Below are 14,748 nucleotides of genomic sequence, written 5' to 3'. Positions count from 1 at the left end.
ATATTAACACAAACATTTTAAAAAGGCTTTACAGTTAAAGTCATTACACTGTAATTATAAGCAAGCCAGAAAACCTAGCTTAATCGTTATTTGGTTAGAACAGTATGCACACTTGATAAAAACCATGAAGGCCATAGTTAAATAGCAAGCTTAGGTAACACTGATTTAAACACTATATATTCCCTCTGCTTTTTGATCATTCTTTTTGAGATAGAAGAGTCTTACCTGAGAAATCAACTGCACAGATGCCATATTGGTGGTAGCCCTTTAATATAGACAATGGTTTGATGGTTTCTGTATCCCATACGTGAATCGAGGGATCTCTACCTACCTGATAAAGATACAATTATAAAAGCCATTGTAAACAATATTTTTATATTTGTTAAAAGGAAACAAAATACCTATATTGTCTTTATATGTCATGGAAATTATCCCGGATAAAAACAAACAGAAGAGTACAAACATGGTATTTTTCTCATTAACCTTTCTTCAAACTCTAAGAGGGATTGAAGAGAGCAGAGTGAAGAGATAACCAAAGAAAATGAAAATGGCACGGTATGATCCATTATTTTACTAGCTGAAAACATTCTGAAATGCTAATTAAGGGGACTGAGGTTGTGGCTTACTGATACAAACTATGCTTAATATGTATGCAGTCCTTGGTTTAATACCCTGAGCAAAACAAAAACAGATAATCAAGCTCGGCACAGTGTCTCCAGGCATATGACAGAGCTATATATGACTCCTTCTACTCCTTCTACAATCCATCAATAATGATAATAAATGATTACTAAGTTCCTATTATTGGCAGGGTTACTGTGATAGGCACTTTAAGTATTGTGACATTCAAATAACTTTGGTAAACTCCTTAGAAAAACAGATCATTAAGAACACATGGTACTATATACTTGAAAATAAAATAAATTTCAAGAAAAGACTTCATGAAATAGATAACATATAATAGAGCTATGACTTCAGAAAGTATAGATCTTACAGTAGGAGAAGTAAGCAAGAATATTCTAGATTAGAATACTGGCATAATCAAAAATTCAGAAAGGGTTAAAGTACTAAGCAAGTATATGAAACCAAAATGGACAATATCATCCTGATATTGTTTTTCTACTATATACTGTTTTTTTATTGGCATGTATTATCTAAAATAACGGGGTCATGACATTTTCACACATATGTAATGCTCTTTAGAGCACATTCACCCTCCCATTACTGGCTCTTGCTCCCCTTCCCCTAATCCCCTTGCTCTTCCCAGAAGGTAACCCTTTGATTTGCATACCTTTTTTTAAAATCTAGACTATGGGAACCTGTGAGATGTTCACTGTTACCCCAAACCTTCCACATGGTGGAAGGAGAGAACTAAGTCCTACAAGTCACTTTTAACTGTGCACATGTGCTTGCACACAAACACACACACACACACACACCATAAATAAATGTAAAATCTAGATTCTAAGGACTGGGGAGATGGTCCAGTGAGTAATCTGATGATCTAATTTGAATTCCTAGTATCTACTACAAAGTCAGTACTGTTGTCTGTGGCTGTAACCTCAGCACTGAGGAGCAGAGATGGCAGATGTCCAGAGCTCACTGACTAGCCACTGGAGCCAAGAAGGTGTTTCCCATTCAGTGACAGCCCCCTCAGTCTCCATCTTTTACTTGGAAGGTTCAGAGCATTTACACTTGGGGTTATTATTAAAGAGTGTGTGCTGAGTCCTTCTTTCTTCACCTTAGAAGCTTTCTGAGTACAAATTCAACAATGTTTGATTGATAATTGTCATTTGTTTTCTCTTCTAGTAAGGTGTATTTTTTTTTCTGGAACTTGTGTTTATCTTTCTGGTGTTATGTGTTCTTTAGTTGAGTGTTTATCTCTCTGGATTCCCAATGCTCTACCTTCCTTTCTTTGTTACTGTATCTCTTCTTCATGGAAGAAACTTCAAACATACCTTCTTATTCACCCACCCACCCTCAGTCTTTAACTTGGTGCTATAGTTTGGATGTGAAGGGCCCTCTAATATACACATGAGAGTTGATCTCTAGCCCATGGCTGTTATCAGAAATGATAAAACCTTTAAGATATAGAACTGAGTCACTTGGAGTATCACCTCAAAGAGGACACTAAGATTATGGTGCATAAAAATAAATCTCAAAAGCAAGATTTTAAAAAAGTTGCCTATCTGATTTATTGTAACATGGTCTTTTAGGAGGACTTACCTGGCCTGTGGCCACATAGTCCTTCAAAGGATGAATAGCCAGGCACAGAATGTCATCATCATGACCCAGGTAAAAACGCTGTGTGTTCTGTTGTCTATTATAGATGACACCTACTGCTGCCACATGGTACACAATTTCACCAATTTGAGTATAGAAAAGATTACTTCGACAGTCATAACCTCTGTAACTAATGCAGAAAATAAATCATGTACAATGTATTTTAACCTTTCATCTGATCAATATTTAATATACAGAGAAACAGGTATCATTCAGATCACTTAATTTCTGGTCATAAAGGAACTGAATAGTTAAAGGAAAATGCCAGTTTCTTAGAATCTACATACTGTTATGAGTCTCTCTGGTTACAAATAGCTAAATCTAGGCTAAAGTATTCATCAAAGAAATCAGGTACAGAAATTTCTGTATTCTAGTATTTGAAAAAACACTATTAAATTTGCATTCTACAATGCAAAACCACTTCCTTTTATACACAATAGAGTAAGGAATGAATACATATTTGTATTCAAATATTTCTGAAAGTAAATATCATTTATAGAAGAAGGAAATGACACCTGGGTGCGGGCAGTGAGAAGTGAGAAGATTTCAAGAAGTACTTAGTTAAGCACAATGTTGACTGTGGCAATGTAATAATACATGTCCCAACAGTAACTTTAAGTGATAAATTAAAATATTTACATATTTTAATTGGTTAATTAAAATGGTTAATATAATACCATCAATGACAACCTTTCTTTGTGATTCAAATAAGTCCAATTCACACAACATAGTCGAACAAAACTATTATCTATTTTAACATTAGAATGTTATATTCTTTATTTTTAGGGTTTATTTTATGTATGTGTTGTGTAGGTGGATCTGTTAAACATGTGCAGGTACCCTTGGGAAGAGAATTCAGGTCTCATGGAAGAGCAGAAACTCTTCCTAACCACTGATCTATCCCTGGAAATAGTTTTCATAAAATTCTTTACAAATTCTTAGAAAGTATTAACAATCTGGTGGGAAAATGCACGTTTCCTGAGGGGAGAAACTTGCTGCTGAGGAGCTAAAACGTGAGGCTCAACATTAAATAGACAGGCAAAAGATCAAAAACACTGATGACAACTTACACTAGAGAGGTTGTGGGGTAAAGGGAACACTCCTACATTGCTGGCGGGAATGCAAACTGGTACAGCCCCTTTGGACAGCAGTATGGCGACTTCTCAAAAAATTAGGAAACAACCTTTCTCAAGACCCAGCAATACCACTTTTGGGTATATATCCAAAGGATGCTCAATCATGCCAAAAAGACATGTGCTCAACTATGTTCATAGCAGCATTGTTTGTCATAGCCAGAACATGGAAACAACCTAAATGCCCCTCAACCAAAGAATGGATAAGGAAAATGTGGTACATTTATACAATGGAGTACTTAGTACACAGCAGAAAAAAATAATGACATCTTGAAAATTGCAGGCAAATGGATAGAGCTAGAAAACATCATATTGAGTGAGGTAACCCAGACCCAGATAGACAATTATCATATGTATTCACTTGTAAGTAGTTTTTAAACATAAAGCAAAGAAAACCCACAATCCCAGAGAACCTAGACAACCAATGAGGACCCTAAGAGAGATATACGTAGATTTAATCTACATGGGAAATAGAAAAAGACAAGATCTCCTGAGTAAACTGGGAGCATGGGGACCATGTGAGAGGGTTGAAAGGGAGGGGAGAGGAAGGGAGAGGAGCAGAGAAAATTGTATAGCTCACTAGAATCAATTAAAAAAATAAGTAGGCAGGTAAAAGGGGTCTCAGAAAAATTCAATTTAGTCACATTGTAGGAGAGATCATTAATATCCTACATTTTTAAGGTGAGATGCCCATTTATATGAACTTTCAAAAAACAGTTTTTAGAAATTTAATCATACTTTCATGGTGGCTCCATGTGTGCAGACAATGCTGTCTATCATCACTAGCATTGCTTATTTATTCCTCATTGTGACAGTTTTAGTCAGGCACCAATTTGAAGAGATGGAAACAGACACACAGCAAGGTGACTTTGCCAAGCTTATAAGTGCAAACTCAAATTCAAACACACAAATAAAAAATAGTATTTTATACCCATGAATGAAGTGCAGTCGAATACTATTTCCAGGAGCACGTTCTCTTCGTTTAGAAGTAGCACTTTTCTGTTTTTCTTTGCATTGTTCTTTAAGCTGAGGTAGATCTTCTTTGTAAACCTTAAAAATGTATGTACACAACAATATGATTAGGGTAGGTATTAATAAAGATGCTCATATACTCAATGTAAGTTTCAGATGCAAAGAATGTGAGCTTTTGGGGGACAACATCATGGGCTACTAGGACATTACCTGCCGGTGGTAAGTAAGCTGTGTCTCTTGCTCAATCTCAGAATCCAGTTCCGGAACATCAGATAGATCTGAATCTGATTCATCACTATTGGACTCAGCCAGACTTTCTGTACATTTTTTAAAAATAAAATATCATTTGTTTAAAGATTTACTTTCAAAACAACAATGTAAAATTAATAATTAAGGGATGACTCTGTCAGTTTGACATGGAAAAAAAGCCATAAAACAATAAAATGAAATTACCTATTCAAGTGACCCAGATGTCAGTAAACTGTACTAATACAGATTATCTTCCTGTCCACTCACTGCGAACTCAACAGCTCCTTTAAATCCCTCCACTGGCTCCCCAATGATGGCTACATCAAATTTAAATGTATACGTAGATAAGTGAATATAACCTATAATCAACATTAAAAATACTATACACAACAAATGAACTGATTTTTTTGGGTTTTTTTTTTGTAGCATATACAAAACCTAGGAACCTGTACCTCTGAGATAAAGAATCATTGGTTTTACTAGTAGAACTATTACTTTACTCGTTTGATAAATTAAATTTCAACCCAATTACTTCACATGGCATACTCTGTGACACCTGATTTTAAAGATGTAGACCTATTTAAACTGAAAGTTCTGCTATTAGTAAGCTTTTATGGTAAAATCATTAATTTGGAGCTATGAATGAGGAAGATATTTAAGCTTACCTTGGGGTGCTATGTGAAGAGCATCTTTTAATTTTCTTTCAGGAATAAACTTCCACTGAAACACAGAGTGATCAGCTCCACCAATAGAAATAACCCACTGATAATCATGTGACCATCTGACATTAGTTACATGAGCTGAATGACCAATATATTTTCTAAACTTGGCCCCTATAACAAAAATATATCTTTAAATTGATAAAGGCCAATACACAAAATACCACTTTATTCAAACTATTACACAACTACTTTATTCAAACTATTACAACATTAGACCATTATGTCAAGTATGACCAGATGGGAAAATGATTTAAAATAATTAGCTAAGTGAACAAATGAATGAACTGAAGGGTGCAAATGTTTCCTTTACTGATTTTACAATGTATTTTGATAGGACCCACAAAAACTGCACTAAGTTCCTACTGCTGAAGACACTATGTGCTTGCAACACAGGACTTGGAGGAATACAGCTGGATCTGACCTAAAGCCTCTTCTCTGAAGACTTGCTTTCATAATATCAGGAGCTGCTACACATGCTGGCCAAGTGAGGCAAGCTCACCAGTCCTAACAACTGTGACACCTGTGAACTCTAAGAATAAATAAGATAAAAACTTGGGTCTAGTCTCTTCAACTACATAGTAAATTTGAGGCCAGTCTGGGCTATAAAGACCATCTCTCAGAAAAAAAAAGAAAGGGACTGACTGCACATTGAGAAATGATACTTGCAATCCATAAAAATCATAAATTACCTGAACTTACTGGAATATATCAACAGTTCAACAAAAGAAGCAACCACATAGCAAGAGAACTCTGTTTGACACAGGAAGCACAGAAACCTCCCCCCAAACATCTGAAAATGAAGCTCAGTCTCACCAGTACAGATTTTAATGAGACTGCAAAATATGACTTACAGTACCTACATTTGCAAAAATTAAAAGGATAAATGTTCAGGCCAAGTGCTGAACAGGTTGTGAGCCAAAGCAAACTGACATTTTCTTATAAAGTTCAGCATCCATACATTCTATCATCCAACAGTTTCACACTATATACAGTTCTGGGAAACTTACACATGTTAACAAAAGGCTAGAAATGACTCAAATGCTAACTAATGGGAAAATAGATGCATAAAATATAACATGCATTTACAACACTATATTATGGCAGTAAAAAAAAACCCAAAAAGTATATGAAACAATATAGATGAATCTTTAAAAAAAAAAAACAGCATCGAATAATGTCTGATGCCTCACATGTCCTGTGGTAGAAGATTAGAAACAGGGGCTTCCCTCACTAAAAATACAGCCAACCTTTATTCACAGAATGGAATTATTTATTATTTAGAGCATCTGACATTCACAGGGAGGAACTGGCAACATGAAGGGACTGCAGAGTCTTGAATTCATCATCAGTACACATGCACAGTATCAATATAGCTTGGGCTTCCATGAAAACCCAGTACTTAAGTTGGATGTGTTCACTATAGACTTGTATCAAGCTATTTCAGCTGCTCTCGTAATCACCATTATGGAGTTGTCTTCAATATATGTGTAGTAATTATTAACAAGTCAGGTGAAAAACTATTACTACATGTTATAATGAATTCAAGGATAATTCTCAGTAAAAATTTCATAACTAAAAAAATGTAAGAGTACAATAATTTTTGAAATGATAAAATAAAGTCTACACCAATTAATATATCCTTTGAAATATTAATTTATATCATTTATCTAGACTATATAAGAACATAACATCTTTTATGAGAGGGTTAGTTAAAATATTAAAAAGAAAGATACCTTTTCTTAAGCATGGATATCGAAATAATTTTACAACTCCATAGTCATCAGCTGTAACTAAAACCTGGCCAACATAATTTCCATCCACTGAATTTATATCATTGATATCAGAATACTTGGGCCAAATCCCACTGACTTCAAGGCCTGAAACACATGTCCATGAAGCCCAGTGAACACCTTTTATTTCTTCTTTACTTGTCACTTCCTTTCCTCCTAAAAATAAAAGAGTCTTCATTTAAGAAATTACTTCATTTGATTCTTTTCACTCAAATGTAAATTTTAACATGAACAGATAGATAAGTGTGGGTTAGAAGAAAAAACAAAATTAGAAAAATTTAAATGTTACTAACATCATATCAGTTTAGAGAGTTTGAACGTAATTATCAATTCAGCAGGCTCATCCATATGGAAAAAAGAACTGAACCGTATTAAAATCATAATACAGATTAGTGACAACTGGGTAAGTTTTGAGAAAAAGCAAAAGATGCCTTTTTCAGGGACTGTCAAGGTCTTGGTTCTGAGGAAGCTATGGGGTAGAATGAGATCCCCCTCTGGCAACTAGAGGTCTCTGAGCTCTCCTACATCCGCTCTCTCCTCTTCTTCCGGACAACTCTGAACCGACTGCTCACTGTACAGCTGCTGTTCAGCATACGAGAAGAAAGTGGGAGCAGAGAAAGAATCTAAGGGGTCTACTAACGGCAAGGGCTTTAACATTTTTTACTAAACATATTCTGTAATATGTTCAATAAAACACAAAACAAACAGGAGGGATAGAAGGAAGGAAGAGGGAGGAGGAAGAAAAGGTAGAAGGAAGGGGGAAAGAGAAGAGTGGAAGGGAAGGAAGGCGGGGATGGAGGGAGACAGGGAAAGAGAGAAGGAAGGAAAAGAAGAAAGGGGAAAAGCTATGACAAAGTGACAAATCAGGTATTAAAAAGAAACCCAAGATATATAATTGGGAGGGAGGCTTAAAAAGACTAAAAAGGAATGATCAATGGAGGGTGATATATTTGTGTTAGGTAAGAGGACTTTAGGGCTCACATCATTAATGAAAATCTTGGGTAAAGATGCATTGATTTATTATGCTACCAATCTTATTAAATAAGTTCTTATAAGAGTGATTAATTCACAAAGCACCACATTAAGCAGAGGTGTAGAAAGTCATTTTGAGAGCTGGGAGAAGTGCTGTGATGGGGACATGTTCTCCAGGGCACTGAGTCCCAGGTGTGCATGATGAATTCTGAGTGTCCATTCTGAATGTACAGTGCAGTACCTGTTACTATTCACACTGTATTACTGCATGGTATACTTGAAATCTGCTAACAAAGATCTTGAATGTGTCTACTACACACAGAAATACAGTAACTGTATTAGGAGATAGATATGACAATTAGTGTAATTGTGAAAATCATTTTACAATGTCCAATGTATGTACATACTTTTTTTTAAAAAAAAACACACTGGGCTGGGCATGGTGGCACACAATTTTAATCACTGCACTTTAGAGGTAGAGGCAGGTGGATCTCAGAATCTGAAACCAGCATGGTCTACATAGTCAGGTCCAGGTTAGCCAGGAAACATAATGAGACCTTATCTCAATGTTTTTTTTTTTTAAAGATCACATTGTAAATTTTAAATGTATAGAATTTTGAGTCACTTACAACTGAATATTCTGATGGGAAAGAATTCTAAAGATATTTGTCTTGTAGAAAAGACCATAAAGCCTGAAATAGTTCAGATTACTTTGCCTATAATCAAACATAATTTACAATTTACTCTTATTGGAAATTTAAATACCACGGACATTAAAAGTCAATGAACTATATGCAGTGTGCTGGAAAAGTTCACCTGGCATCCTGTACAGAAGCCGCTTTCCACTGCCGTCATTTGTCTGTAAATATCTACTATCTGAAGACCAGTCCAGATGAGTGATGAAGCTAAGTGAACCAACACATTCACCAACTTTTTTGTACCGCTGAGCAACGCCATAGATGTCAACTGAGCTGTCATTGCAGCCAACAGCAAGGTAAGTGCCATCTGGAGAGTATTTCAGCTCATGGATTGCCTCTTTCCTGTCTTTAATATGTACAACTTCAGTCATATCTCTGTGAAAAAAAGAAAAGATCATATGAGCAAAAGTCACAAGTGAATTGTAAAATGTCCCCAAATACTGAGGTTCCGTCATGTATTTACAAACTGTGACATACATGTAAGTAAGGAGTAAGGTAAGTAGTATCTGCTTGGGAATAATTATTTTGCTGACAAGAAATAAATAGAAAAAAACTGGACGATGTAGTATGTGATGATAGAGCACTTGCCCAGCAGGAAGCCCTGGACTTGACCCCCAGCACTGAAAAAAAAGTAGGAGAGAAAAAATGCTAAATTTCAATATATAAATAACCTTATTTTTAAGTACCATACGGCACTACTGTATTTCTGGATTTAGATAATAAAATATTTAGTCAAACTTTTTAATGATAAAAGTTCCTTGTAAATACTAAATTTATAGAACATTCTTTTTTTTTAATTTTTTAAATTTATTTATTTATTAAGGATTTCTGCCTCGTCCCCACAACCGCTTCCCATTTCCCTCCCCCTCCCCCGATCAAGTCCCCCCCCCCCTCATCTGCTCGAAGAGCAATCAGGGTTCCCTGACCTGTGGGAAGCCCAAGGACTGCCCACCTCTATCCAGGTCTCATAAGGTGAGCATTCAAACTGCCTAGGCTCCCACAAAGCCAGTACGTGCAGTAGGATCAAAAACCCACTGCAATTGTTCTTGAATTCTCAGTATTCCTCATTGTCCGCTATGTTCAGCTAGTCCGGATTTATCCCATGCTTTTTCAGACCTAGGCCAGCTGGCCTTGGTGAGATCCCAATAGAACATCCCCATTGTCTTAGTGTGTGGGTGCACCCCTCGTGGTCCTGAGCTAGACCGTAAAAGGCTAATCAACCCAATTATAAAATGGGGCACTGATCTGAACAGAGAATTCTCAACAGAAGAACTTCAAATGACCAAAAGACACTTAAGGTCATGCTCAACTTCCTTAGCGATCAGGGAAATGCAAATCAAGACAACTTTAAGATACCACCTTACACCTGTCAGAATGGCTAAAATAAAAAACACCAATGATAGCCTTTGCTGGAGAGGTTGTGGAGAAAGGGGTACACTCACCCATTGCTGGTGGGAATGCAAACTTGTGCAACCACTCTGGAAATCAGTGTTTCGGTTTCTCAGAAAATTCGGGATCAACCTACCCCTGGACCCAGCAATACCACTCTTGGGAATATACCCAAGAGAGGCCCTATAGAACATTCTTAAACACCATAATTTTCAAACACATTTTTGTAATGAGCCAAATGTATAAACTGACATTTGGGAAATAAGGAAAACATGAAAGAATGTATCACTTGAGCAATATATTTGAATATATATCTTTATATAATTGCCTTGGTTGTTTTTATTCATTTTTCCCCACTAGTGAATTTTATTTCAAATGTTCCCTTTTCTTAAGAGTCTCATTATGTAGTCCAGGCTTGCAGACAGAGACTGGTCGTTCATTTCCTAGCCACCCAGACTTGAATAATAACACAAAACTATATTAATTACAATACTGTTTGGCCAATAGCTTAGGCATATTTCTAGCTAACTCTTACATCTTAAGTTAACCCATTTCTATTTATCTGTGTATCTCCATGAAGTTGTGGCCTACCAGTAAGGTTCTGGCTAGTAGTTGGTGTCTTTCTGCTTCAGCATCTACATGGCATCTCTCTTGATTCTGCCTACTCTTTCTCTCTATATCTCTCTTCAGATTTCCCACCTGGCTTTACTCTACTAAGCCACTGACTGAAAAAGCTTCTTTAATAATCGATGTTAATAAAACATATTCATAGCATACAGAGGGGAATCCCATATCACAGGCTGGCCTGAAACTTCAATCCTTCTCAGCCTCCCAAGCACTTAAAATACAAGCAGATACCACCATACTCTGTTTAGTTTATTATTTTAAAAATAGGCCACAATTCAGTCATTTCCCCTAGGATGCCTTAAAAGGAGTCTCCAAAATAGCATAGGCATTGGTAACAGTCATAAAAGCAATGGACACTTAAGTTTAACACAAATGAGTTTTCAAACTTCTAGAACTCGAAGTAGTTGGGAGGACAGAAACATGGGGAATGTGGGCAGGAGGAAGGAAGGATCATTGCTTCTTGGTGGTAACCATCTCTCCATATAAATTCTGTATTAGTTATTTGAAATGCTTCAGGTTGGCAATTTGAGAAGCAGAAGCATGTTTTTTCATTCTTAAAGTTTTTAAATGAAGGTCAGAGCAAACATTCAAATTCTTTTAATAGCACTGAACACTTATGTTGCTTTAGTACAAGGGATTCAAAACTAAACTGACCTTTCATGAGAGATGGACATAAAATAACTATGACAATATACAGCAATTGCTCAAGAGAAATATGTTAAACTGAAAGAAATACTGAAAGGCAGACTAAGACTAGATTGAAAGCAGGAAGGAGCCACAGCAAGGTACATCTGACTTGAGCATAAGACATGAGGTGCTGGCTAAGTCTTAAAGAAGAGAGATGATTCTTCAGGAATAAGATGCAGCACACACAGAAAAGATAGAGTGTGTGGTCTATTTGAAGAAAGGTGCACAATACAATGTGGAAACAGAAACTACTAGGAAGAGCAGAAAACAACGAAGCTAAAGATAAACTAATAAAATACGGTACAACCAAAGAAAGAGAAGCAGACAAATTTTACTGGGTGAAATTTTGGGAACTACAGACACAAGCATTCATCAGCAAGCCCAGGTTCATCCCCACAACCTGGGCTAGAAAGAGGGACGAAATGGCATCATGCAAGCAAGTTTTTCTTGCCAACATCATGGAGTCAAGTACGTTCCCAGCACCAGTGTCTCGTTGAAAGCTCTACATAACTCCATAGGCTTTGCCTATTTGTAGCATGCTGGGAAACTATGTAGGAAATGCTGATTAAGGTTAACCTGATCAATACGGCAGTTATAAATCAAGATGACTACATCATGTCAAACTGAAACCATGTAGGAAGATCAAAAGTTTTAGAGACGATAGTACTGACACAATAATGTAGATGTACTTAATGTCACTGGATATCTACAGTGACTGAAAGCAAATATGACATTAAATAAAAACAATTTTAAGAAAAAGTAACAGTACATCCCACTGTAAAAATCTACTTTTATTTTTCTTACTGGGAATCAAACCCAGAGTCTTATGCTTGCTGATCAAGCACTCTACTATTTAACTACAGCCTATTTAATTATTTTGAGTCACAAGGTTAAGTAGGCTAGCCTTGAACTCAGGCTTTCAACTCACAATCCTTCTGCCTTAATCTCCTGAACAGCTATGATTACAAGTCTACACCATCAGGCTCAGCTGTGAAGAAGTTTTGAATAGGTGAAAAAAGAAAAGAAAAAAAAAACCAGAGTGAGCACAGAAAATTGATCAGAGAGATGGGCCCTCACACCATGTCAAGGATTAGAAACTTCATCGTAAGGAGCAGAAAGTCTTTGGAGAGAGGATGGATGAAACAAGTGTGGCTTAAAAGAAACCTCTAAAACCAAGCTGGAAGTGAGTTGGAAACTTCTTCCCTGCTATGGCTTCCACAGTGCCAGGAGTGCTATGCAGGTTGCTGGAGGAGAAAAGGCATCAGTGACCTTACCTAATCACTCACAGACAGAGGGACGCATAGGGCCCTACCTAAATTACTGGCTATAGACATGTATGTTAGGAGAGAAGCCTCTTCAGTTATGTAGCCACTATGGCCCCATCAGGCTCCAATAGAGTTCCAAACCCATGGTCACACCAAGGGCACTAGTTACTCTGGGTGGTCAGAAAACAAAGGAGAAAGAATGAGTGTGAGAAAAAGATGTATAGGGAAGAAGAAGGGTTGACAGTGGGCAACTATCAACTAACACAGGGCAAGGAATGAGAGTAATCAGAATGCATTATATGTGTATGAAATTGTCAAGATACAGATTTATTTAACAAAGAAAGAAGGAATCTCTAGCATGGCAGCAGGGAATGGTTTTGAGGTGGTAAAGAGAGCAGTTAGGAGGGCTGTTCCACCGATCCTGTGAGGAGATGGCAAAGCCTACACAGAGTATAACAGTAAAACTGCACGGAAGGTAGTGAACTAGACAGCTTCTGTGGAAGCAACTCAAACAAGAAAGGCAAAGTTAAAAAATGAGTTGAAAATTTCTAGGTAGAGGATTACTGAGATGGAGGAGAAAGATTTCATAAACACTGATCTGTGAACATGCTACAGTACTGTTTTTAATGACGACAAAGGACAGAAACTCAATGTAATTCAACATAAATTAGATACAGCTTTAACAAATTCTGTTTGTTTGTTTGTTTGTTTGTTTGGGACAGGGTCTGCCTATACAGCCTTGGCTGGCTGGAACTCAGCAGGTAGGCCAGGCTGGCTTCAAAATCACAGCAATTCACCTGTCTCTGCTTCCTGGTGCTGGGATTAACGGCATATGTCATTATGCCCAGCCTTTTAATAAATTCCTTAATCATTTCTAGTTAGACAAATTAGAGGATACAGGCATTTTTCAAAGCATAAAGATATAAACAAGCAAACAAAACCCTACTCCATCATTTCTCATAGCCTTGAGGATATTTAACAAAATAGGATCATAACTGAAAATAATACTACCAACAGCAAATCAGGACCCAAATTTGTAGTTCACACTGCAGCTACCACTGCACTAAGCATTCTTTTTTAAAATAACATATTTCTTTTCCATGTATATGTCTGTGAACCTGTTTGAGGTTATCTTACTACACATGTGCAGGAGCCTGTAGAAGCCAGAAGACGGAGTCAGATTTCCTAGAATTTGGGGTTACAAATAGTTGTGTGCCACCAAGTGGGTTCTGGGCACTTCCTCTGTAAGAACAGAAGCTCTCTTAAACACTGAGCCATCTCTCCAACACATTTGCTAAGCATTCTTAATGCTCCCAGATAAAACTTCTTGAGTTTAATTTTCCAACAAAAAGTATGTTCACTTAATGAAGTATGTTCATTTATTTGGCACACATATAAAAGAAGAGGGTATCCAAGTGGGTAAGAGCAATGAGTACTCTACATTCTAACAAAACAGTAAATTACTGTTTCTGCTTCTACTTTAATAGCATACCTCACTCTAAGGACAGTGAATGACCCATCCTTCATTCCAAGGGCAAGATGGATTCCATCTACATTGACTGCAGCACATCGAATCGGTTCTTCCATATTACATCTTGCTATTAAAGCATGATCTACAAGGCTCCAAATCCTATACAATTTAATTCAAAAATAAAAATAGTTAATGTATACTGTAAAAATGATAATCTATATAAGAACATTAAAGTTAAAATAATCTGGTTTAAAGTAAGACAATATTCTAGTGATATTTTGTTTGTACTCTAAAAAATAAAGCTTGCCTGAAGATCAAAGTACAGAGCTAAGCCACTAGTTAGCCATAGAGGTCAGGCAGTGGTGGCTCACACCTTTAATCCCAGCACTCTGTGAGTTCAAGGCCACCCTGAACTACACTAGATTGATCTCATCTCAAAGAAAAAGAGAAAGGCAGTGGTGGCTCACACCTTTAATCCTAATACTTGGGA

General features: G+C 36.7%; 1 protein-coding gene across 1 annotated transcript in view; it reads right to left on the bottom strand.

Moving 5' to 3' along the window:
- LOC121452605 (echinoderm microtubule-associated protein-like 5) overlaps positions 1-14,748 on the bottom strand; it is a 124,875-nt gene that overhangs the window by 69,114 nt on the left and 41,013 nt on the right. Inside the window, exons 8-15 of the mRNA XM_041658841.1 lie at positions 14,280-14,417; positions 8,938-9,194; positions 7,093-7,305; positions 5,303-5,470; positions 4,599-4,705; positions 4,348-4,466; positions 2,227-2,413; positions 226-331 (exon numbers count right to left, since the gene is read on the bottom strand). Coding sequence (XP_041514775.1) covers positions 226-331; positions 2,227-2,413; positions 4,348-4,466; positions 4,599-4,705; positions 5,303-5,470; positions 7,093-7,305; positions 8,938-9,194; positions 14,280-14,417 — 1,295 coding nt within the window. The remainder of the gene's footprint in view (positions 1-225; positions 332-2,226; positions 2,414-4,347; positions 4,467-4,598; positions 4,706-5,302; positions 5,471-7,092; positions 7,306-8,937; positions 9,195-14,279; positions 14,418-14,748) is intronic.

Source organism: Microtus oregoni, unplaced genomic scaffold, assembly GCF_018167655.1.
Source record: "Microtus oregoni isolate MIOR12 unplaced genomic scaffold, Mior012 000009F_ref0000495, whole genome shotgun sequence".
Classification (NCBI taxonomy): Eukaryota; Metazoa; Chordata; class Mammalia; order Rodentia; family Cricetidae; genus Microtus; species Microtus oregoni.
The sequence above is the reverse complement of the archived record's forward strand: the minus strand, read 5'-3'. Positions and strand labels throughout refer to the sequence as shown.